The following is a 26,017-nucleotide window of genomic DNA, read 5'->3' as shown; positions in this document are numbered from 1 at the left end:
ACAAAATAATAATTCTTTTTGAACATTTCTTCTCATTTATCGTAACTTGTTTTAAAGAAATCCGATTTTCACACTTCCTTTCTGCATTCCTTTTCTCACTTTGCGTGATTCTTTCCCATCCAAACAAGTTATATATCACTATTCAATATTAAGTTATTTCCCAAAATGCCATTGGTTAACATATATAAAAGCTAACTATTTTGGTTCCATTTCTTGACGGGTCCCACTCTGCTCATGAAGAAATGGTGTTGAATGAGTGGTGGTTTTGTGGTTACCATGTTCCCACCCAAGTCCAGCCTCACAACCACATTTCAGTTTCTTGTTCTTCCTTTCACCTCAGAACATGGTTTAGCAGATGAATTACAAGTAAGTTTGATCATGTTCTATCTCTGACTATGAATTACCCTTCTAAGTTCAAAGTTTTCTTCTTTTTTAGAAAATGAAATGAAAGAATCAAATGGGTGTGCCGTTATGATTGAACAATATAGATTAAACACAGTTACCCAGTTTATGTAATTTTTTTATTTTCAAGCTGAGGAATGTGTACTGGGGTCTATTTGTGCATATCTTTAAATGGGTGGGTTCAAGTTATCTTCTTTTAAGAAAAAGATAAAAAAAAAAAAAAAACGGGTGTGTTTATGGTATAACAATATAGAAGAAAGAAACCCAGCTCGCCCTTTTCTGTGATTTTTCATTTTCAAGATGAGGAATGTGTACTGAAGTCTATGTGTAGATATATTTAAAGGGGTATGTGGAAGTTTGCATGATCTTTTGGTATATTTTTCAGATTCTGCATATTCATAGAAGACTTCATCCAATGCTCGATTAGACAAAGTATTATTCAAATTCATTGACTTTGTTCTGAAATGATCTTTGATGTGTTGGGATGCCTCCAATTTAGCCCTAGTTCTGATGCAAAGCGTGGTTTCAGAATTCAATACACACCAAGTTATAATCCGTATATATTTTAGAAAATCCAAAAAGGCTTGATTTGTAATGATTTCTGTACTCTCATCAATCAGTTAGAAATCACCCTAGATATGATTTCTTAAACAATTATTGCAAAACATGACAATTTTATTATACATGTCATGTATGATTAGGTGGCTGAGAAAAAAATTTACATTCTAGTTACATTCAAATGAAGTTACATTCTAGAAAAAAGGCTAAGCTGTTTTTCTTTTGGCAGGTTTTCAGAATATTTGGTTCTGTGGTAGCAAGCTGTGTGCTTTGGTGACTCTAGTTTTGTACGCCATGGACTTGGAATTTCTTGGTAAAATCCCTTGGTTTAATGCTCAGTTGAATCCATATTCAGTGACTAATTCAGTTCCTACCAAAGCTTTAACTGAACAACCTAGAGAAGAATCTGGAGATGAATCCAAACTGCCCTTCATTTCATTGTTTCCTTGGGGAAAGAGTGCTGAAGACAAATTTCAAAGACCATCCACTATCAATAAAGGGTTAAGGAGGCAAGCACAACGTGGTCGGAATGGTGTAAGGGAAGATGGTGATGCTATACCTTTGCATTTCCGGCCATATGTGTGTAAGGTTCCATGGCATACAGGGGTTAGAGCATTTCTTTCTCAGCTGTTCCCCAGATATGGACATTACTGTGGACCAAACTGGTCAAGTGGGAAAGATGGAGGATCTCTTGTTTGGGACAGGAGACCGATTGATTGGTTGGATTTCTGCTGTTACTGCCATGATATAGGGTATGATACTCACGATCAAGCTACGCTGCTGAAGGCTGACTTAGCCTTTCTGGAGTGTTTGGAAAAGCAGCATGGGAGAACTAAAGGAGATCCTCATGTTGCTCATCTTTACAAGACAATGTGTATTAATGGTAATCCTTGCACCAAACATTTTTAGGATAATACTCATGTTGTTCCTTAACTCCTTCTTTTGGTGTTTTATCTGATCAAAATTTGAGTTTCATTCACATCCATGATCTGCAGAATGAAGTTTAGGATCTATGGTGGCTTTGGTTACTGAAATAAAGCTTTAATTTTGATTGGACAGTAGTAACAAAAACACTTAAAGAACTGAACCTATGTTTTATTCGTACTTATGTTCCTTTATGGGTTAATAATAATGTTACTTTTTTTTGTTATGACAGGTCTGAGGAATTTTCTGATACCGTACAGAAGGAATATAGTGAATCTGCAACATTTTGGGCAACCTTTGATTCAGTTTGGATGGCTAAGCACTTTGAGATGGAAAAGTTGGAACTTTCAGAAAACTCATGGATTGAACTCAGTTGGGGGAAGTACCATGTCATAAATTATGAATTTCATCATTTTTTCAAAGTGTTCAGCCCTGAACCCTCACCAAGTTTCTTCAGTTTTAAACTTCTGTTGGCTAGAGCATGCTTCTTATTGTCATGGCTTCCACATTTTGTATAGACTATATGTACATAGCTTGTGTTGTAAATTGGAACTTTTGGTGTTGAGTGACTACTTGGTGCCGCAAACCAATGTGTCACTATTGAATATCATTAGGTTGTGAACTGTGAACTGTAACTTTGTTTGCTTATATTTGAAGACTTAGCTTATGCTATGTGTAGCTATTGGCATGTGTTGTATATACTATAGTTATTAGGATACTTTTTGTAATTAGAATGAAGTAACAATTTTTGGTTTGGCTCAAAATAGGATATTTTCTATTCTACAGAACGTAATTGTATTTACATCTGCAAAAATGTACAGTGAAATGAATTATCAAAATATACTTTTCAGATACCTTTTTGACATTGTACCAAAGCAGGTTTGATCCTGCATTACACACACCTGTATCAAAATCCTTGTATGAGATGAAACTGGTCCATTTGAATTGAATCAAAGGTCTTTTTTTGACCTAACAACATGATCCATCACAACCTATCGCAAATGTTGTCCATTCAAGTATTATGGGTAAGATGTTTGAATTCTTCACAACCCTTAAGAATTTGCTTGAATCTTTGATACAGGTCCGTCTAATCATATATAGTTAAGGACTCCCATTAGAAACAATTTGTAATTTTTCTTCACTCCATTATCACTGTCGCTAATGGAAGTACCTCTCCCATCTCCCTTTACAAGTGTATAGCTTCTTGTTTTTTAAGAAAATATATTCTTATTGTCTCATAATTTCTTATTTGTCAACCAAATTTCCTCTTTTCTTGCTTGCACTGTAACTTTAGTCGTCGTGTTTCTGTTTCTCGGGACATTCTAACCAACGAGAATCTTAGTCATGTTATGCAGGGGACGCTCTGTTGGTTCTTGGAGTTGCTAAAAAATATATGATAAAAATTCAAATCAAGGAATCAAGCCAGCAGCGAAGACAAAATTTCAAAATTATGGATAAAAGAAAAACAACCATGCCGTTGCATCTAGTTTCATGCATCCTTTCTGTCATCCTTTATGAATGGTAAACTCTTTTGGGTCTTAATTATTTTTCGTCCTTTTTATTGTTCTTTCTTTTGTTTTTTCATTAGGATTTTCTACTCTTGTTTTTATTAATTTTTAAAACTCGACATCTTGTTCGGATTGTTCCGCCCGTTCCAACATTCGTGACCTTGAACCTTTTTCCAATTTCTTCTTTTCATGTTGAACAAGAGGTCATTCTTCCTATGTCACTTCCTCTTAAAGGCATTCTGATTATCAACAATACAAAATCGTTGAGATTTGTCAATGGTTGAATGTTGGAATTTTGCGACTCAAACAACATTTGGTTGAAGAAGTCAAATAAGTTAAATAAAAATATATCTCTATCCTATTTTTTAGGAGGATTTTATGCATTATTTAATTAATTAGGTTTAGTAGATATTTCTCAAATCAATTACAAATTTTGTAGTATAAATATTTATTGCTTATGCTCAATAAAAAATATCAGTTTCCTTTTCATTCTTTTGTCTCTTATACTTTAAAACGCAACAATTGGTATCAAGAGCATAAAGGATCTTACGGGATCTGTGATATAACTCACAAACACCTACAACCACAAAATAGCCACCACATATAAGATGGAATCTCAAACATCCTTTACCACCGTTTCTGTGTCTGTATTTGATGGACTAAACTATCAAATGTGGGCTGTCAAAATGAAAGCATATCTAGATGCTAACGATGTGTGGGAAGCGGTAGTAGAGCACTACGAAGTGTCTCCCTTGCCAGATAATCCTACGGTCGCTCAAATGAAAAATCACAAAGAAAAGATGCTTCGAAAATCCAAAGCCAAATCAAGTTTGTTCACAGCCGTATCTCCCGTCATTTTCAACAAAATAATGACGTTAAAAACGACATATGAAATCTGGAAGTTTTTGAAGGAAGAGTATGAAGGCAATGAGAGAATCAAAGGAATGCAAGCTTTGAATCTGGTTCGAGAACTTGAGATGCAAAAGATGAAAGATTCGGAGACAATCAAAGATTATGCGGACAAGCTTCTCGGCATTGCAAACAAAATACGTCTTCTTGGCACTGAGATTCCTGATTCTCGAATTGTTCAAAAAATACTTGTTACAATTCCAGAAAGATATGAAGCCACATTGAGTTCCTTGGAGAACTCAAAAGATCTTTCTACTATTACCTTGGCAGAACTTTTGACCGCACTTCAGGCTCCAGAACAAAGAAGACTCATGAGAGAAGAACGTCATATTGAATGGGCTTTGACAACTAAATTTCTGAAAAAAAAAGGGTAAGTCAGTAAGTTTCAACCACAAAAATGATAGTAAATCCTCTCATGTTTTTCCATCATGTCCTTTTTGTAAGAAAAACAATCATCCACATACAAAGTGTTGGTGGAGGCCAGATGTGAAATGCCATAAATGTGGACAATTAGGGCATGTGGAGAAAATCTGTAAGTCATCAAAAACACAAGAGAATGTACAAGTTGTTGTTGAAGAGGATGAAGAAGAAGAACTTTTTGTTGTTTCTTGCTTTGCTACTGCAAGATTAATAGAAAGTTGGCTAATTGATAGTGGTTGCACGAACCACATGACTTATGATCAAGAATTATTCAAAGATCTTGATGCAACCTACAACACAAATGTCACAATTGGAAACGGAGCAAAAATAGCACTGAAGGGAAAAGGAACCATCACGATCAAAGGTTGCACAAGTTTGAAATTAATTATTGATGTTCTATACGTTCTTGAAATTGACCAAAACTTGTTGAGTATTGGCCAACTTCTAGAGAAAGGCTATAAAGTTCTATTTGAAGATAAAACCTGCATGATTAAAGATTCAGATAATAAAGAATTATTCAGAGTTCAAATGAAAGGCAAGAGCTTTGCTTTGAATTTGATTGATGAAGAGCAGTTTGTTGTGCACAAGGTTGAAGACAATATGCAATTACAAGGGCTTCCCAAACTAGAGGAGAAATCACCTGTATGCACAGCTTTGCAATATGTAAAACAAACAAGGTTGTCTTCTCCAAAAGACAAATCTTGGAGAGCAACAAACAAGTTGCAGTTAGTACATATGGATGTTAGAGGACCTAAAAGAACCCCATCTTTGAATGACAAGAAAGTAGAGCTAGTGGGTATTAAAGTTGGTGAAAGTCAAATTAATCCAGAAAAATTAGAGGAAGAAAAGCATCATAGGACAACTCTTCCCGAAGCAAAAGCTGAAAATGCGAAAAAGCCAAAAGAACAACTACAGGTAGATGAGAAAGTTGCAAAAGATTGTAAGGACGTGAAGAATAAACAAAAAATTGTGATCGGGACTTCCAAAAGTGAAGGAACTTTAGATGATACGGTCAAAGACGAAAAAACTTAGTGTATGTTGACTTTGAGTCAAGGAGGAGATTGTTGAAATTTTGTGACTCAAACAACATTTGGTTGAAGGAGTCAAATAAGTTAAATAAAAATATATCCCTATCCTACTTTTTAGGAGGATTTTATGCATTATTTAATTAATTAGGTTTAGTAGATATTTCTCAAATCAGTTACAAATTTTGTAGTATAAATATTTATTGCTTAGGCTCAATAAAAAATATCAGTTTCCTTTTCATTCTTTTTCCTCTTATACTTTAAAACCCAACAATGGTTGAAGCCATCCTGATTATCACTTTACAATTTTCTGTACATGCTATACTTTTATACTTTTTGTGCTTTTATACCTCATCCAAAGCTAATTGAGTGAGGCACCAAACCAACATATATACAATTATGTTCATCTTTTATGGTTCAATGCATACCTTATTTGTTAGAGATCATTGGGACCCGCTTTCTCAATCAAGCCATCACATCACTACATACCACTAACAGTATCAAACATGTACCCTCTATCACCATCAAATGTACCAAAGTCTTGGACAATACAAAGTTATATCATTGGAAAATTGTGTGGTGCTAATGATTTTGGTGACTCACGTGATAGGGAAAGGATATGATATCTACTGTAATCATACATAAATGTTCAACATCTATTTATTTATTCATATATTCATATATTCATATATATATATATATATATATATATATATATATATATATATATATATATATATATATATATATATAACGTTTGAACTTATTTGTATACTCTGCTTTGAGAAACACCTTCTTTTGTTTAAAGGTCATCATTGCTTTAAGTATTTTGTGAGTGGCTTTCTCTTCTTCCTTTTCTAATTTTCGGGTTTCTACTTCCAGGTTCCAAGCTTTTCATACTGTAGCATTACTATAGCATCATATGTATTTCATTGTAGTATATTGTAGCATTACTCTAACCATGTGATTGAAAGGATCTTCTTGGTCTAATTCGACAAATTGATTTGCTTTTATTAGAGAGAGTAATGCAAGTTTCATCTCCACACCTTTTGTTGGTCTAACAATGCTTGAAAAGTGGCATGGTCCCTATTGTTGAGTGTAAACTCTAGATCCATTCTTAGCACCTACAACCTATTATCACCACCTTTTAGTATGATTCCTTAGTTGTTGCTTGAATGGATCATGATGGAATACTGCATGATAAACTTTTCTCATGGCTCTCTTGTATTTCTTTTACACTTTATTGTATATGAATTTTAGCTTTCATGGAGCATGGGTTACTATAAATACCCATCTCCACCATTGTATTAATGACTTTTGAGAATGAAAATTTGATTTCTGTTGAGAGCACTCCAGATACAATTCCCCTTGAAAGTCAGGCTAGAGAGTCCTAGGGATTCGCCTCTAGCCACCTTCCAAGCACACTCTTTCATTTCTCCATTTTCCATTATTTCCAAGGTGCTTCCATAAGCTTCTCTCTCATCAACGTAGCATCTCCATTTCCTCCACGCATCAGTAGCTGCCACCTCTTCAATAAGCTTCTTGTGCACAAGCCACGTCTTCAGCCACGCAACGTCTCGTTGTTGAATCACATCTTTATTCAGCACGCATCTCATTCAGCACATCAGAGGCACATCTTCAACCACTTTCATTTTTCTCTCTCGAGCAACAGGAGCATTTCACTCGCTCTTGAGATGCTCTCCTCATCCTCCTCATAGATTTCCATTCCTCTTCACAAATCCACACTCTATTCGCGTCTTCGAAGGTAGTTTCACCTCACTCATCATCCAACCACATCTCTTTCTAAGGTTTCGTCCTTCTTTCACCATTTCTTCACATTTTCACCAATCAAAAACATTTCTCAGTTTATTTTCTTCTTTTCCACCATTCAATGACTCATTTGAACTGATTAATCGGTTCGTTTTAGGTTTCCTTCACCATTCTAGAGTTCATTTATGTTTCTAGGGTTTTTTATCGTTCAAACCCTAGCTTCTTGAGTTCTAGTGAGTTTGATCTCACTTTTGGTCCAATTAGGGTTTCGAGTTCGTTGTCTCGACTGTATTTGTAATTTTCGTTGTTTTCATACTCTCTGAAGGAAGCTTCGAAGGACGTCCTCATCGTGCATTCAACATCTCCTTTGGGCGTCTTCCATCAGATCACCTACATTAAGATCAAAACTTTATATCTAGCTACATCCCTAGATCCATTCTTAACATCTTAAAGCACAAAAAAAACTGATTAGACCACAACTTGAGACTAGTTCCCACTGAATCATAAGGTAGTGAAGTAGGATGAGAGATCAATTCATCCAACGTTAACCATAAATCAATTAACAAACTTATAATCAAAAGTAAGCATTCATAAATCAAAGGTAGTACCAAATATAAGAGAGTTCAAAGCATTTAAATCTTACTCCAACACATAGGAGATTTAACTCTTCATAAATGGCAATTAGAAGTAACAACAAAGAAGAAACTCCATCTCCTAATCCTCTAAAGATGTTCTATTAAATAGAGAGGAAGTGAGTGAGGAGAATCTCTAGAGTCTCTCTCAAAGTCTCTGTAAAAGTCCTCTCAAGAACTCCTAAAAAGCTTTCCTTTCCAAGTCTCTCAAAATTGTCCAGAAGTTTTGTTTATGTAGAATTTGTCATCGTGGCTTCAACGGTGGTTCACAGCTCTAACCGTGAGGTTTCCTCCCTAGGTAGGTTTCCTCCAAGACTTAAGTTGTGTGTTCCTAAGCTGGAGCCATCTTGAGATTACTTCATGATAAAGGATTCTCCATGGCATGAGGAAACCTTCCATGATGGGTTTCCTTTATGAGCCTCAAGCCCCTGTTTAGGGCTCTAATCGTGTTGTAGACATATTGTTGCAATTTGCTTGGAATTTCTTTGTTTTCATCAATTTTCAACTTTAATTCTCTGATTTCTTGTAAACCTATAAAACAAGTAAAATTGGAGTGATTATGATGGATATTCAACTGAATTTATAGCAAGATAAGTGTCAATTCAACATTAAAATCAACTCATATTGGACCCTAAAGAAGACCTCAACTTTAAACCTTGTGTATGAAAAGAAATGCCTTATATCAACTTTAAACCTTGTGTACGAAAAGAAATGCCTTATATCTCAAGCCAAGATGGGGAGTGAATTGGATTAAGCCTTAAAATCAATAAACAATAAGTGATGAATCAACAATAAAAGAGAAAGAGTAGAGAGAAAGATCAACACAGACATTTATACTTGTTTGGCTAATCCCAAGCCTACGTCCATTTCTCCTTCAACAACCTTAGTTGAAGGGTCTCTACGAAAAATTGATTGAGTTTACAGAAATATAGAGATATCCCTCTCAATGCACTTCTCTCCACACTCAAAATCAGTATAGCATTATAAGAGATTAATAACCTCCCTCTCTTACAACACTTCAGAATACTCACAACTCTCAACACCTAGCAAACCCGCATAGGTACACAAATACAGAATGTCTATGATGATTTTGATCTTCAAGTCACACTCCTTTTGGTCCACATCAAATCAAAACAACTTTAGTCCACTTTCTTGAAAGAATCTTGATGTATAAGCAACTAATGTAGCCTTGATTCTTTAAGATCTCTTCTTGAACGCTCATATATTCAAAACTAAATGTAAACATTAGTATTTGAAAATGATAGCAATTGATTTGTTTTGAAACATAACTCAAGACGCATATATGTAGGATTTTTCAAATCCTGACACGTTATAATCGATTAAGGTTTTTGTGTAATCTGTTAAGCTTTTGCTTTTGGTTTAACAGATTATCCTGAGCATGTAATCGATTATTTAATCATATAAGCCAGTTATAAATTCAAATGACAGTTATAACAGACTGGGTTATTAAATGAACTGGATTAAATAAAGTACATTGTTTTAATCGATTAGACAACTTATGTAATCGATTAATCCTTTACTTAAGCAAATTTTCAATCTGATTTCCATTCTAAACTGATGAACCCACTTATGAAACAAATCACGGCATTCCTTTCTGTTTTTATCGATTAGATAACTTATGTAATCAATTACTATAGAGAAGTTTACCCGTGTTAAGCATACAAAGTGATTTGGTGAAATCTAACAGATTATATACAATGTTAAATCGATTATTTCATCCAAAAATGAGATATTCTATCAGTTTTAAGCATGATTGATTTACCAATAATGAATTCATATATCAAGCACAAACAAGATACAGATAATACAATTGTTATGTCATTTGTTGTGCAAGAAACTATAAAATCATTCTCTTGTTCATCATCAAAAACCAAGATATATAAGGAGGTTTAAGTTCCCTCTATCAAAAATCTCCCTCTTTTTTTATGATGACTAACAAGAAACATGTTTTCCAATTACTTTCCCCTTTTTGGCATTAGAAAAAAATGGCAAAACAAGTAACATGGAATTTATATGTTCTAAAAGAAACATCAAAAGTTACATACAAACTATTTGAGAATATGATGCTTCCCCTATCAAAAAGAGATATAACATTGTGACAGTTTATGAGAATAATAATAGAGTATATTACAGCTCAATGTAACACTTCAAAAACAGTATATCAAAGGTATATAACATGTATTAGAGCATTTATATTGATGTCACATTAACATAACATTTGATATCAAGTGCATTTTCCAATACTCATGTAATGTATACAATGTATATGAAGCAATGATTATTATTGCACAAAAGACAATAAGATACCAGCTATATCCAGCAGAATATATGATACAAGTATTAGCAAATCTGCAACAAAGTTACAAACGCATAGTTATGCATATTTCACAGATGGATTTTCAAGTGAATTTGAGCTATATGCAACATATGATATGTGATTCATGCTAAACATGTATATAATAACATTTAAAACTTGTTCAACAATCTAAACTTACAGTTATAAGCATATAAATCCAAATTTAGCCGGATAATCGATTACATTATTAATGTAATAGATTATAAATTGATATACAATTATTTATCAGATTAGGCAAGTGTTTAATCTGTTAAAAATCGCAGATATGGTTATACACTGTGTATTGGATCATGAAACCTGTTATAATCACTTTATAACCTACAAAAACAACTTTATCAACATTTTACAGTGTTAGTATCACAACAATCATGATTTGAGCAATTGTATACCAATGCATGATCAATGAATAATATGAATGATGAAGCACAAGACCAAGTCATATTCCAGGTTTAATACTTAGAACAAAATCATTCAATCACAAGTTTAGTTCAATCACTACAACATTCAAATGAGCAATATCAAACACGGTAGTCACACTTCTCAAGTCAATGAACATTTATGTATATAATCATCAAACAAGAATTCAACATTGGTCAGAGTAATTCCAAACAAACTTTCGTTAACAACTAAGAATAATAAAAACAGAATGTTCCAGCAGAAAGAGCCTTATGGCTAAGTTAAAAATTTCCCAAAATAGAATTAAAGTATATTAAGCTCATATTCTAATAAGGAATATCTATGTAATCTTCATCTACCTTGACATCCTCATCCATATCCTCATCTTCTGAGTCACTTTCAAAGACTTCTACATTGTCAATTCCATCATCTAGTTTTCTGCTCATCCTTGAAAGTCCATCCTATTTCACTTTTCCTTCAGCCCATATGATGAAGGGCAAGGTTTGAGATCAAATTGGTCTTTTTACAGCTCATTGTTACTTCATCAGTAAGGTCAACAAAATGATGACGCATGACACGACTCAAAAACAACATATGGAAGGCTAGCCATATTCTGTTTTGAGATCTAAACCATATGATCACAAACAGTAGTTGTCCAATCAGTTTGTAGCCTTCCCTTGAGAGCATGAATTAGATATACATCCTCAGTTGTGAGTTGAGCATGATTACCTCCTTTGGGTAATAGAATCCAGGCAATAACAAATGCGCACAATTGGTCATCCCTTTTCAATCCCTAACTTTAAACAGTGTGTAATCTTTGGGTTCATCTAGATTTCACAAGCAAGCTTTATATATTCCAAGCTTGTTCATACTAGGGACACCCAAGTGAGACTTGTGTCCATCAAGCTTGAAGCCATCAATGGTTTACCAAATGCCTTCATCGAGTATTACGTTCACGTCCTTTACTTTAGAGCAAATAATTCCATTTTCAACTTTAAGATTCGCATAGAACACCTTTATCAGGTCAGGGTACCAATCTTCTGATATTTCAACAAACCTTGCAAAGCCTTGATACTCTAGCTAGTCTTGGAAAACAAACCCTTCTCGCCTGAAGAAGAGTATACCCATAAACTTGTGCCAGATAATCTTCCTCATGCGCTAGAAGCACTCAAAGTCCATTCGTGTGTCTTCGTCACTGATCCAACCTATGGGGCTTGTTGACCTGACTTTTTTAACGGCTCCATTGTAACATTTAGACAAGGATGCCATGGGGAGTTAGGATTCAAGATGATTTCATTTTAGAAAATTAGGGTTGATCCAAGATACAAAGATGGAAATATGCAAGAACAATCTAGTTGATTGAGGTTTTACCCTAATTGATTAAGTTTAGAGGGAAACCCATTTAAAAATTTAAAAGCCCATACAGAAGCAAATATAATCGATTACCCTATCTACATAACAGATTAAGACATAAGAGAGCATAATTTTAGCAAAGAGTGAGAGTTGTGAGAAAAATCTAATTGATTAAAATACTAACATAATCAGTTAAAATAATGAGAAATTGCATATCACAGTTTCAGTAACCAGAGAAAGCAATGAGAAAAGTCTAATCGATTACACTACTAACGTAATCAGTTAAAACATGCAAAAATGAATTTTAACACAATTCTTTCATACCAAACAACCAACATTCATCACACACATCCAAATGATTATACAAAATCTAAATGATGCATCTTTTATTAGTATTACAGTCAGTTACCACATTTGATGAACTCAAGGAGCTGTGAGGGATTTAAGTTTCAATTTTGCACATTCATTGAGCTAGTGCAGTTCCAGTTCATCTCAATTACCTGCAAAACAATTTAATGGTTTGGTAGCAGGTACCCAAATGAATTTGGAGCCTATGCTATTAGTTACTTGTGTTGGTTCCTTTGGAATCCACTTGAATTTCCCTTTAGGAACACCAACCTTCTTATAATAGCATGCTTTAATGATGGAATCCGTTTTGGGAACTAAATGGAGATCCATGAAGGGAGCATCGACTTAAGTTAAGGCTAGGAGATTGGAAGAAGAAGAAGGACTTTCAAGCTTGTTCTTGCTTTCCCTTAAGCCTTGGAAGACATTGGACCTCTCATAAAGAGCCATGGTCAAAGAAAATGGAAGAAGAAGATGGAGCTTGAAGGATTCTACTTTTGTGGAGGATCACATTTTAGTTTTCTTCTTTATCTTAAAACACATTTTATAAATATGTACTATAGCTCACTTTTAGGCCTTGTATTTGGCCAAGAAACTTTGTTTAGCTTTATTTAGAAAGCTTGTGGCTTTTAGAGAGAGCTAGCATAGTAACTAAGCTGATGACCAACCGTCTTTAATTAATGTTTGAATTCGTGTTTTTAACGGTTAATTTTGGTTAACACAATCTGTTCCAACCCACTGCGTGTTTGACCTATTGCCTGAATCACTTTTGGTCCTTGAGAGGCGACCTAAGAGTCACTTCCTAGTATATACTCCACTTTAATTGCATATTAATTTGATTCGGGTATGACCTCGATCAATTTGCATAGGATTTTTAATAGATTAAAAGTGCATGCAATCGATTAAACATTTCATACAAGCCACAACATTCAAAATATGATCGTTATTGATAGTTATGACTTTTCAAGAAAAAGGTTTTCATATAAAACGCATTTTAACCGATTAAGAAATTAACGTAATCGGTTAAATTCCATAATTAAGCAATTTTGAAAACTTTTTCCATTCAGAACACTTCAATGCATTGAGTAATCATGTACTGGCATAGCAACAAGTTTTAATCGATTATACAATTAATGTAATCGGTTAAAACTTTTTTGCTTTGCTTTTGATAAGCATATATTGATATATGAGGAATTTTAACAGATTATGCACACAGTGTAATCGATCAATTCATGCAGATATACAATGTGCAAAGTTTTTCACCCAATGATTCATATTTAAACAATGAATGCATATAATAAATAGTTCAAGCACAATCATAGATATAATCAAGCAATTGTTTTGTCATTTTGTTGTGCAAAAAACTATAAAACATTTCTTTTGTCATCATAAAAAACACATATGTGAGATATGGGTTCAGTTGTACATTGCTCCCTCTATCAACATGTTCTTTTCTTTTATTTCTTATAATGAAGAATATATGGATACTTTAAAGTTTGTTTGGTAGAATATATGGAATGTTATGAAGGTTTATGCTATGTATGTATTAAAGTATGGTTGGAAAAGAGTTTATAAGGTGAAATTCTTAATGGATGTTTCAAGTAGTGTATGTATTATTGTAGGAACTCATGTTTGGGGGTTATCCTGACCCTCTAATGGTCATCCATTCTCAAGTAGAGATGGGTGAGGCATATGGTGAGAGTAGCAAGAGGTTCTAATTTAAGGCTTTACCTTTGCTTAAGGCGTTTAACGAACTAACCTTGTGTGTAGTAGAGTGAAACTCATTGACAATGGATCTGCAGAGCAGTAGAGGCTACCATAAGTGCACAACCCACCGTAGCCTGATAATAATGCATGTATCCATACTTTTTGAGTCTAGATGTTATGATATGTTTAGGTATTATGTTTAGTTTGAAGGTTAAGATATTATATGTTGATTTGTGAACTAAATGTTTGATTGTGTTAAGATTAACTTACCCTTTTGTGTTGTTTGTGCTTGTTGTATGAATTTGAAATGATCACCTAATGGGTGTGAATAGAGGGAGATGAGCAAATAGTGGAGCAGGCCCTAAGCAGTGAAGGTTCAGATGTATAGTTTTCTTAGTGTAGCTAATGTTATCTTTTGAGTTGTAATAAAAGAAACCTTTTGTATATGAGTAGATAGTTTTCATAATAGATTTATGTACATAAACTTGACTTATAGTTATCTTTTGGATAATTGTAAAGTCACTTTTATATACTTTCTTTGTGGTTAACTGTTCTAGTTTTATTCAATGTGGGATATTTTAAACTATTTAAATGGAATATTACTATAAATGCATATAATTAGAAAAATTAGATGATTTTTTTTATATATAATATTAGAATATGTTATGACATTATTGCTTTAGATAGTTGAAAAATGTTGTAAAAAATGTTGCTAAAATTAAGGGTGTGGAAATTGGATAACTGATTAATCCTTCTTGAAAATAAATGAGAAACTGTTAGGTTTCTTAAGAGTAAGAAACCAATCCATAGATCATATATTAGGATTAAACACTCAAAACTGACAATTCAACGTTCACATTAACATTAACGAAAAATGTAAGTAAGGGAACATTCAACAACATCCAAGGGAAATAAATCCCTTCATACAGGATAAACTCTATCCAAACTTAAGAAAATACAACACACCCACCAGAAGGTACCTTTTCCTCCTTAAAAGATAACCCTTACTAAACTGAATAACTACCTCTAACCACCCATAAACTGCCCTAAACTGCCCAACAATCGTTAACTGTCATGAAACTTCTTATTTTGAACCTTCTTCCTAACATACACCTTAAAGGTCTTATCAATACTCCTCTTATTCCGAACAACCTTGTCCTCAAGGTGAAAGTCTAGGAATTGATCACGAGTGGTCCCTTCATCTTCCCACATAGCGCCTTCGGGTCCTTCCAAATTCCATTGAATAAGAAGCTGAGAGACTGATATCCCATGGAGTTGCCACTACCCCCTACCTGCAGCATCACATTCCACATGAAATGTTTGAGAGAAATCTGGTAAAGCAAGTATTGGTGTTTTTGTTAATGTTGTCTTCAAGATGTTCATAGCTCCGGTGCATTGAGCGGACCATACAATTTGTCCTTTATTTAGTAAATATGTCAAAGGCCTTGATATTTTCCCATAATTTTTAATGAAACGTCTATAATAAACCATAAGGCCTAAGAAACCCCTTAGAGCGTTAATAGACCATGGAACAAGCCAATCTTGACCAGCCAACACCTTCTTTGGGTCTATCTGTACCCCTTGACTTAAGATAATATGACCCAAATACCTGATTTGCTTCTTCCCAAATTCACATTTTTTCCAATTAGCAAACAACTGTAATTGTCCTAGGGTACTAAGAACTTGGTGGAGATGTTCTTTGTGCTCCTCCCAAGTCTTGTTGTAAACCAATATATCATCAAAGAAAACCAAGTACATTCTTCCTTAAAAACTCCTTCAGAACGATATTCATGATGCTTTGGAATGTGGTAGGGGTATTTGACAGCCCAAATGGCATCACCAAAAACTCACAGTGCCCTTGATGTGTCCTAAACGTCGTTTTAGGGATATCTTTCTCCTCCATCATTATTTGATGATACACCGCCCTTAAATCAATTTTGAAGAAGTAACTAGCACCATACAATTCATCTAACAACTCCTCTATCACTAGGATAGAAAATTTATCTGAAATTATAGTCTTATTTAAAGCCTAATAATCAATGCAAAAATGTCAACTTTCATCTTTCTTCTTAACCAAAATCACTAGAGTGGCAAAAGGACTACTGGGTCCAATAATTCCTGTCTGAAACATCTTAGTCACTTGTTTCTCAATTTATGCCTTTAATAGGTTTGGGTACATATAAGGTCTCACATTGATTGGATCTATTTCGGCTTTAATAGGAATGTGATGGTTGAAATACCTTTTGCAAGGTAACTTCTGGTGTACTGAAAATGCCTTCAAAGTACTTAGAATTTCCTACAACTTTGTGTTTTTCTTGGTTGTTAACTGGTTTTGTTCCCCACATCCCTTCTCCAATTCAACATTACCCATCTTCCAAACTAATGCCACCACTTCAATATCCTTTTCTTTTAATAAAGTTGTTGGAGTCACCACTCTCTTGGTTAAAGAAGGATCCCCTTTTTCAAACGAAGGCAATTCTACTTTTTTCATCCATTCCTGCTGATTTTCTCTTCTTTCTTCCTCCCATTCTTCATCCACCTCTTCTCTTCTTCCTACTCTATCCCCATTTACAGAATCTTTGCTTCCTTCAGAACCCTTTTCAATATTCTTAAGTCTGCGCATAACATCCTCAATCATATCACTGAGCCTTTGAAAGTTGGCTATGGATTCTTCCCTCATTTCCTCAATTTCCCTTTCTAACATGCTCACTCTACTCTCCATGACTCACTTTGTGTTTTTTATTCGGCAGGTCGGACCAATTTGTTAGGTTTCTTGAGAGTAAGAAACCAATCTATAGATCATATATTAGGATTAAACACTCAAAACTGACAATTCAACGTAAGTTCACATTAACATTAACGAAAAACGTAATTAAGGGAACATTCAACCGCATCCAAGGGAAATAAATCCCTTCATACAGGATAAACCCTGGCCAAACTTAAGAAAATACAACACACCCACCAGAAGGAACCTTTTACTCCTTAAAAGATAACCCTTACTAAACTGAATAACTACCTCTAACCACCCCTAAACTGCCCAACCACCACTGAATGTCATGAAACTTCTTATTTTGAACGTTCTTCCTAACATACACCTTAAAGGTCTTATCAGAAACACCTAATGTTTGTTAGTTTTCATACCCATCCATACCATTTAATCATTGAATCCACAACAAAGTGTCTTTTTATAGCATATCAAATCCTATTTTGACACTTCTATTTAAAAACATGTTTTCGCATGTAACATAGTTCTTAAGTATCATTAAACAAGGGAATTAAAAAAAAAAAAGCTTTTCTCCCTAAAATTGTCTACTATCTTTTTGAACATGATTTGCATCATTACTTAAACAAAAATGAAATATTAGCAAACAAAAATAAATTTTGGAAATTTTAAAATATGTTTGAACTTTTTACTCTCAATATTTGTATTGACTTTTTATTTGTTTTGAAAATAACAGGTAATATAAAATAAATATAAAATAATGTTAACATTTTAAGATAGAGAAAAAATTGATCCAGTGACAATATAAAATAATTTTACATTGTGATTGAAAACAGTATAAAAAAAACTAGGATTGTGAAGTGGACTATTATATTCTTTAAGATATTATAACTTCTTTTTCCATCATTTTAGTGCTATTAACGTGTAAAGGAGTTTATGTCCTGAACGCCACAAAACCATTTAAGTGTTCCAATCGTATCATACAAGAAATCACCACTCTTCCAATATTTATATGATAGAAGATTGAAAATCTTAGACGGAAACGCATCTTAATTTTAAATGGATAATCAAGAAGCATTTGTTATATTTAAATACAATGTTACAAGTTTACATATTATAAATCATCCTAGTCATACATATTGATTAACTATTATAAATAATATGAAATTTTATTTATTATATTTTCTTTCAAAATTTCTACAATTATTTATCAATAGTATGTTTGTATGTATCAAAACTTAAGTACAGTAGTCTTTAAAATCTTGTAATACCTTGTAATATTAAAATCTTGTAATTCTGAAATCTAGTTGCTTCAACTTAATTACAAAATTAAAGGTAAGAATAGTTTCAAACAAAACTTTTAATTGAAAAAGATACAACTTCATACAAAAGTATTATTGTATTATTTTATCAATAGGTGGATGAATATAGTATTTAAATAAGCAATAAAAATAGAGATATTATTTTTGAAGTGGATATACTTAGTCTAAAATATTTAGGCACTTGGTCCAAAACAAAACAATCGGGGATTGAGTGAATACCATTGTAAATACGAAATCTTAAGAAAGGAAAAAGCGAACTCTCAAGTTCATTCTAATTTCTCGGTATTTTTCACTAATTTCTTATTTATTAAAAATTAATTAGAAATGTCAGCAAACAAAACTTTAAGAAAGGCCTACACAATCTAGATTTTTAAAGAAAATACAAGCGAGGTCAGCATATCACTGAGCCTAAATAAATATCTTTATAATAGAATCTTATTGAACTCAAATAGGTATTTTTCATAAAAATTAAAAAAAAAAGTTTTATTTAATATTTTATATAATTTTATATGATCTAAGAGGTAAAATAAATATTCTAACGAATTTACAAAAGTGTTAATATATTTTTCTACACCTTCTAGACTTAAATTTGATTTCTTTAACTATTTTCTTTTAAAACACGTCATTTTTTTAATAAAGTATAGTTAAGAGTCATTATCTTTTTCATCGTCCATTGAACATTCTAATTACGACAACAACTTTTCAATATAAGATGCATGGAATTATTATCGAAGAAAACTGTTCATTTTTATTATTTATAAAATGTATTTTACATTTTTATAAGAAATTGCACACGCCATACAAACTGAATAGCAAAACATTATTTGAACTTAATTCAAATTTTATATTAAATTTAAATCAAACAAAAACAAATCTCAATTAATTTGTATATTGATTTAGGTTACTATTTAATTACAACGAATCCAGTCAAGCATAAACTCCTATGCTTCAAGTGAAAGTCAACTAAGCTTTCAACATTATTCCGAGGGTTAACTGCGAAGAATCTAATAGATGGCACCACAATGAATTAGGAAGATATTATATTTCAAAAAATTTAATTCTACAGTCAATCCAACACTCCCTGGAAGAGTGTATTACAAATAAATAAATAAAAATATCAAATCCCCATATTGCTGCGCTAACACCATTTTGATATCATTTAAAATTGTTATATTCCTCTCACAAGTAGTAACACTCCAAGCGCACAAACCTTTCCAGAGATGTCATCTGATTAGAATAGTAAGGCAGATGAAATTGAAGAACTGAGAACTCCGAAGACCAATTAATTGATTTTCCATAAGCGTCAGAATCAAAAAGAGACTACAGAGGACTTGTAAAACGAATACAAAAACCATTTTTTCTTTGAATAAAATGGCTATCACACTTTTCTACCATCACAATTCAGACTCGGGTCTCCATATCAGAGTATTATCTTTACAGTGACTTACATATGCGCTTGCTAGCAGCTACATAATCTTCTAAAGTTCCACGTGCTACACGGGCACACGTCTGCCTCTGTATCGATCCAATAACTGCAAGTTGACAGAAAAAGCAGATTTCGATCATTTCAGCATATTATGCACCCAACTTTTCTTTAAGACATTTATCACTGAAAACGTAGAAGCTCAGATCTACCACAGTAACTAAGATTTGTTCAAGACCATCAAAATCCAGTATTGATATAACATGCAGAAGCATAAGATATGATGATAGAAAAAGACATTTCAGCTCAAATTCTAAAACAAATAGCTCTACTAAATGGTAATGTAAATGCTTAAGCAATATGATGAAAGTAAAAAGACATTTCAGCTCAACTTACCGATCGAATGTATGGTTGTTGAAACAACCAACCTAGAACAGGGATCTTCTGAATGAAAACAGCCAGTGTAGGCCAGAAACCACTGCAAAATATCATTTCATCATAAGTCCTAAGCACAAAACATACTTCATATAACAGGATTTCTTTTTTTATTTTGACTAAACCTGAAGAGTACGATGAATCCATAAGACTCCACAATCATGCCCAGAATAGGCCACCCCAAGATAAGAATAATGAATCCAATACCAAATGAAATGGTTCCCTACAGAACCAGTAAATATGTAAAAGGTTAGGGTTGAAAATGAACCATGAAGAGACATGGAATTTAGAAAGAAACAGATGACAAAGTTTACCTTGAAATTACTACGTTTCATGAAGAATTGCATGGTGGATTTCAGTCCAATAGTCAGGGAAACTCCAGAAACAAAGAGGATCTGATTTGAGTGACAAGTGTAACAAAAGATATTATTAAGTAGAACCACATAGTTAGCAGAAAGATAAAAAATCATAAGCATGAAATTTGTCATAACACTTACATTTCCCATTGCAAGCAATCCCTTGTCAAAGAAGAACATAACACCAAGGAATGAGAAAAATATTCCAAAGCCCGTTAATCCCAATCCAATCTCTGTTTAATGTGGCAATGCAAGCATTAAATTTCAGAAGATATTAGAACGATAAAAAGATATGCCAGCAATAAAACATATATATTTAACCTTGTCATTTTGTTAGTCAAGATTACAGAACAAGTACGAAAAAGCAAGAGAACTAATAAATGTTTTAAAAACTGATATCTAGAAAGATTTCTTGCTAAGAAAATAGGTTCACAGCACTGGTATAGCTGCTATAGCATTGTGCAGACATATTGTTACTTCTACATCAAGAAAGGATTCAGCATAATATTTATACAAGTAATGACTATTTTAACTACTATCAAAAGAGATTTCAAAATACGAAAAATAAAAACATGTTTAATCTCTCGCTTAGGATGGATAGAATTGACAGAAATTATGCTCTTTTCCTTTTCCTCTTATTTCACCTTGACCTCCTATATGGACAAAACCCACCATGCTCCCAGCATAATGCATAACACAACACATGGCCCACACTGCCAACTTCTCCTCAAAGGAGCTTTGATAAAAAAAAACCAAGATAAGTAGTAGTCGGTTGCAGACAAATTTTAAAAACTCTAGGCGTTATTCAAAAAGACAGAAAAGCATAATGTGCATGCATATTTGGACTCGCTAAAAGAACTTCGCTAACTCCAGAAAAAATTAATGGTCTTTCACAAATTATATGATTTAAATCCTCTAACAAACTATTGATAAAACCCTGAAAATAAAAAATACACAGGGTATTTTGACAAGATAGCATTTCTTCAAAATAAATTAATTCAATCACTAATTTATTTATGGAATTATTGCGGACTCTAATAACCTCTACCCTCGTGCCATATGCTTGAATACTAAAGACAGAAAACCAAGTCATGCGATAACATTATTGCCAGCAAAAACATCAAATTCCACTTACTCTTTCGATCATTCATTTCGAAGGAAACCATTTTATACCAATGATTGAGACGTCCTAGTGTCTTACTTTCACTGAAACAAATGCTGGAAGAAAATAAGTCAGTTAATAAAAATCATACGAAATGCTTACAAATATTCTCTCCTCAACTAGTTTGACTAAAGAACACACAGCAACACCAAAGCCAACATAAATCTCAATAAAAGGAAAAATTCCAGGAGAATCGAGAGTTAAGTATGAAAAATCTTAAAATATAATGTGCAAATTTGGTCCTTGGAAAATAGGGTTTACATAAGTTTTCCATGTGGATACCTTTTTCATCTCCCTAATCACTTTATCTCTCTTCCTCCTTGAACCAAAGGTTCTCTAATAGCAACCGTAGGGAAGCCATAAGCATACCCATTCTCCAATCAGCAGTTTTCATACACATATAGAAATACATCCTCCCAATTGTGTTTACATCCTTAGTCACTTTGAAGCACAGCAGGCATAACATACACACACATGCATGGGTCTGAGAAAATTAAGAAAGCAAGCAACAACAAATTCATTCTTTACAAGTTTCAACAGTTAACAGGTTGACAAAAACACAGTAGAAAATTTCCCCATAGAGATCATCAAAGGCTCAAACATCCCTCCATAGTCCATACCATTACTTAGAAAATCAAAAATTCCTGTAACCTAAACAAAAATCACTTGACTGGTAAGTACAACAAATCATCAGTCATTAATACCAAAAATCCATTATTTAAATCCAAAATAACTCCAGAAACTACACCTCAAGCAATCATCATTTATTAAGGAACTTAACCCAGAAATCCTTTCATCATTTATACCCGGTAGCAACTAGCAAACATAATTCCAAATCAGAAATAGCAATATTCCCCTCACCCAAATCTACAATAACACCAACCTCCTCCTTCCAAATATCCATAAGAAACATAAAGGTCCAGTCGAACTCAGCACACCCCTACAATCTGCAATCACCTCATCAATTCCCCCCAAACTCAGGTAGACAGTAATTGAACAATTACTGAACCAATTTTGAGACAGAATCCCATATGCCCAGCAACAGCTGTCAACAGCCACAATCAACTCTGTAATATCTGATACCCTACCAATGGGATTTCACAGACCAGAAACTCAATCATCCTGGCAGAATTTATTCCCTTCTCTGCTGCTAAACCCTTTCCCACAGTCTTGCCTGAAACATTGAACGCCCTGAACCATGACTGACCTCAAAAGAGAAGACAAAATGCTATGAATTTGGAAATTACAATACGTTCCTTATTTTGGGGCAAAAGCCCTAAGATTTTGATCTTGCAGTTTTTTTTTTTCTTTTTCTGTTTTAGCAAAAGAATTATGTTTTATTCCTAATTTTAGAGAATGAATTTTTCAGTGGTGACATCATGTGGATGAAGGAAGCATAAATGTACCACAAGAGCTCCTAACATGTAATTTAGGATTCTGTTAATTGCCATCCTAAACAGAAGGACCTATGCAGTGCCATTAGCTAGTTTCAAGGATTAATAAAATAAAACAGCAAAGTCCTAATAGTTTAAACCCTGGCAAAGATACATGGTCAATCAACTACAATTAGTGAAACCAAAATATAATCAACTCAAATACATCAACTAGTGTTACTTAGTAATTAACAGCAAGCTGTAACATCGCCATAGTCAAAAGAAGTGGCCCTAAGCTGCTATGGGATTCAAAGTTCAAAACGAATTTTCAGTAGTAGCTTTCCACACACTATATCGGCAATACTGTGTTATAGGCAACATAAACCCATTTTACCTTGAAAACAACATTGTTGGGTCTGTTTTAGGGTCAAATTGCGATTTGTCTAACATTTTCTAATGAAATTTTTGCTTCAGAAAAATAATGGGATTTAAACACTTCTTCCTTATCAATTCACAGAAAAAGTTACCTCTCATTTAACTTCTGTTCCTTCACTCTTTCCCGGACTTAATATTTCCGTGTACTGCTCTTTTTCCGTTAGATTTCCCACTTCCCATTCTGCTCATTTTTATCTAATGTGATACGTTCTTTTAATATTAACTTCACCATCACCTTTCATTTTTTTGACTTCATTAGTATGGTTTTTATCGCTCTTAGCTTAGATCAATGGTGATTATGTGTATAAAGTGGCATATTATTCATGATGAAATTCTTTAACTTAGGGCTCTTTTTTCGGTTTTTTAGAACTTCTATTAGTACTATTATAAATTACTTAGTTTGAATTATAATGTTCAAAATAGCACTAATTCTAATTCCCACTCTCCCACAACAACATTTTCAGGGCTAGCCACAAAGCACCACTTCCCGGGATTTACAATATGCTATTGTCGATCTCTATTATGTTCTGACAACTTCAAATATTCAAAATCAGTACCTTTACGCAAATTAAACTGCGTCAATCAGCATCCATTTAAAAGTCAATACAAATGTAATAGATGAAAAGAAAAAGAAAATGGAAATTTAAACAAAAAAGGAAACAGCAAAACTTAAGCACCAAAGATCATCCATGAGTAATCCTTATAGAAAATAGTCGCATTAGCCTTGCTACTTCAATAGTGAAAACCCAAAAATCCACAACTAACTGTAACAAAGGCCAGATCTACGAAACTATCAAACTACAGCATGGCAAACACAATAATCGCCAATAACAGAAACAACAACTACAGCATGGCAAACTGTCCCATTCTAATTAACCAAATTCAACAAAAAACAACGGTTGAGAACACAAACAAGTAACACGTTTTAACGATTCGGAACAGGAATTTCTCGCGGCAACATGCTTTCGTGCTTTGAAAAACGCAAACACGAAACACAGAAAACACGTTCATGCCGCGAACGCTTGTTAATTAGAGAGAGAGAGAGAGAGAGAGAGAGAGAGAGAGAGAGAGAAACCTCCAAATTAGAAGATGAAAAAATTGATTCGAACAGAAAAATATATTGAAGCGCTTGGATCTCACATCGCATAGTAGTTACGGCTAAAAAATGAAAGGGATCCAGCAACAGGAACAGCACAATCTTCAGATTCACAAAAAAAAAATGATTACCGGTTAACCTAGCGCGGAGTCTCCGGGAAGAGGTGGTGACCGGCGGCGGATACGGCGGGGGAAGTTGTGATTCGACGGCGAAAATGGAAGTGATTTTATGGAGAGACGCGTGAGAATTGAATCTACGTTGGTCAGCCAATAGAATAACAGGTACTTTAAGTCGTCTGTGTTAAGAAATAAGTGTCACTAAGTATTTTATTTTTGTGTTAACTTAGAGGCAAAGACTGAAGTGGGTTGAATTAGTTCTATATGTGACGAGTTTCTCGTGAAAGATTAACATCGAAAAATGTATAAAAGAAATAAAACTATTTTTTATAAAATTAAAATTAACTTTAAATTTACAAACTTCTTTTGTAATTTAGTTTATGGTTGATGTTTCTTGTTAGGTTAAAGTTGTGTGTTTAATGAAATTAGTTTAATGGGTATGCATTTTTAATGTAAATATTGTTTATTATTAATAATTAGAAAATTATTCAAAGTGTTAAAACTACTAATTATATTTAATTTCTTTTTAATTCTGATGCATTTTTTAAGATACAAAATGTTATTTTATTATTGATAATTACAAGCAACGTTGGTGATTGATTAATTCTAAGCCATGACTTTATAGTGAAAAGGAAATTGAATATCATTTTCATTTCTGGATAGCTTCAAAAACCCTAAGTTCAATATATCCTGTTAGCTATTCCTTCTTCCTCGTGATAATATTTTTATACTAATAAATTACTATAAATATACAATTTCTTAAAATATTATTTTGATAAATATTATTTTATCCACTTAGTCATTTCACGTTGCTTAAGAATTGTACTGAAAAAAAAGTTTAAATAGTCATTTTAAAAAACAAAACTATAAAAACGAATAATACTTCAAATGATATTATCCATCCTAACGATATTATTCGAGAAACTTCCTATATGAAAACATTTAAATATCCATTTTCAGTGCCCTCAGTCTCAATACAAGGTTATTTGCACCTATAAAAAATAATAAAAACTAATTTTCATAAATTTTGTGAGAAATACTATTATCACTAAATAATATTTCTAATTACAAATTCAAGAACTGGAACTTGTAAAAGATCATATAAAATTATACAAAAGATAAACCTACGTATAATTAATCTTTTATAATTTCAATACCCTTTCTTTCTATTATTTGTGACCGTGCAGACTTTTATATTATAAAAATCTGAACACTAAAAACACTATATAAATATAGAATAATTCATTTTAT

General features: G+C 33.2%; 3 protein-coding genes across 3 annotated transcripts; 2 read left to right on the top strand and 1 right to left on the bottom strand.

The window, feature by feature from the left end:
- Positions 1-208: 208 nt before the first annotated feature.
- On the top strand, positions 209-2,648 carry LOC124819761 (Phospholipase A2 family protein). The gene is made up of 3 exons (XM_088098140.1): positions 209-366; positions 1,190-1,843; positions 2,117-2,648. Exons 2-3 carry the CDS (start codon positions 1,255-1,257, stop codon positions 2,278-2,280), a joined length of 753 nt encoding a protein of 250 aa, XP_087954266.1. The 5' UTR covers positions 209-366; positions 1,190-1,254; the 3' UTR covers positions 2,281-2,648.
- Positions 2,649-4,000: 1,352 nt separating this feature from the next.
- LOC148192781 (uncharacterized) lies at positions 4,001-4,675 on the top strand. The gene has a single exon (XM_088099284.1). The coding sequence runs from the start codon at positions 4,001-4,003 to the stop codon at positions 4,673-4,675; it is 675 nt and encodes a 224-aa protein (XP_087955410.1).
- Positions 4,676-19,395: 14,720 nt separating this feature from the next.
- LOC124846104 (vesicle transport protein GOT1-like) lies at positions 19,396-24,994 on the bottom strand. The gene is made up of 7 exons (XM_088099021.1): positions 24,782-24,994; positions 21,720-21,802; positions 20,726-20,817; positions 20,543-20,623; positions 20,354-20,451; positions 20,190-20,271; positions 19,396-19,902 (listed from the first exon to the last, which is right to left on the bottom strand). The coding sequence occupies exons 2-7, from the start codon at positions 21,748-21,750 to the stop codon at positions 19,864-19,866; spliced, it is 423 nt and encodes a 140-aa protein (XP_087955147.1). The 5' UTR covers positions 21,751-21,802; positions 24,782-24,994; the 3' UTR covers positions 19,396-19,863.
- Positions 24,995-26,017: the final 1,023 nt, after the last annotated feature.

The sequence above is a fragment of the Vigna umbellata genome, chromosome 9 (assembly GCF_029865625.1).
Source record: "Vigna umbellata cultivar VRB3 chromosome 9, Vumbellata_1.0, whole genome shotgun sequence".
NCBI classification, from domain to species: domain Eukaryota; kingdom Viridiplantae; phylum Streptophyta; class Magnoliopsida; order Fabales; family Fabaceae; genus Vigna; species Vigna umbellata.
The sequence above is the reverse complement of the archived record's forward strand: the minus strand, read 5'-3'. Positions and strand labels throughout refer to the sequence as shown.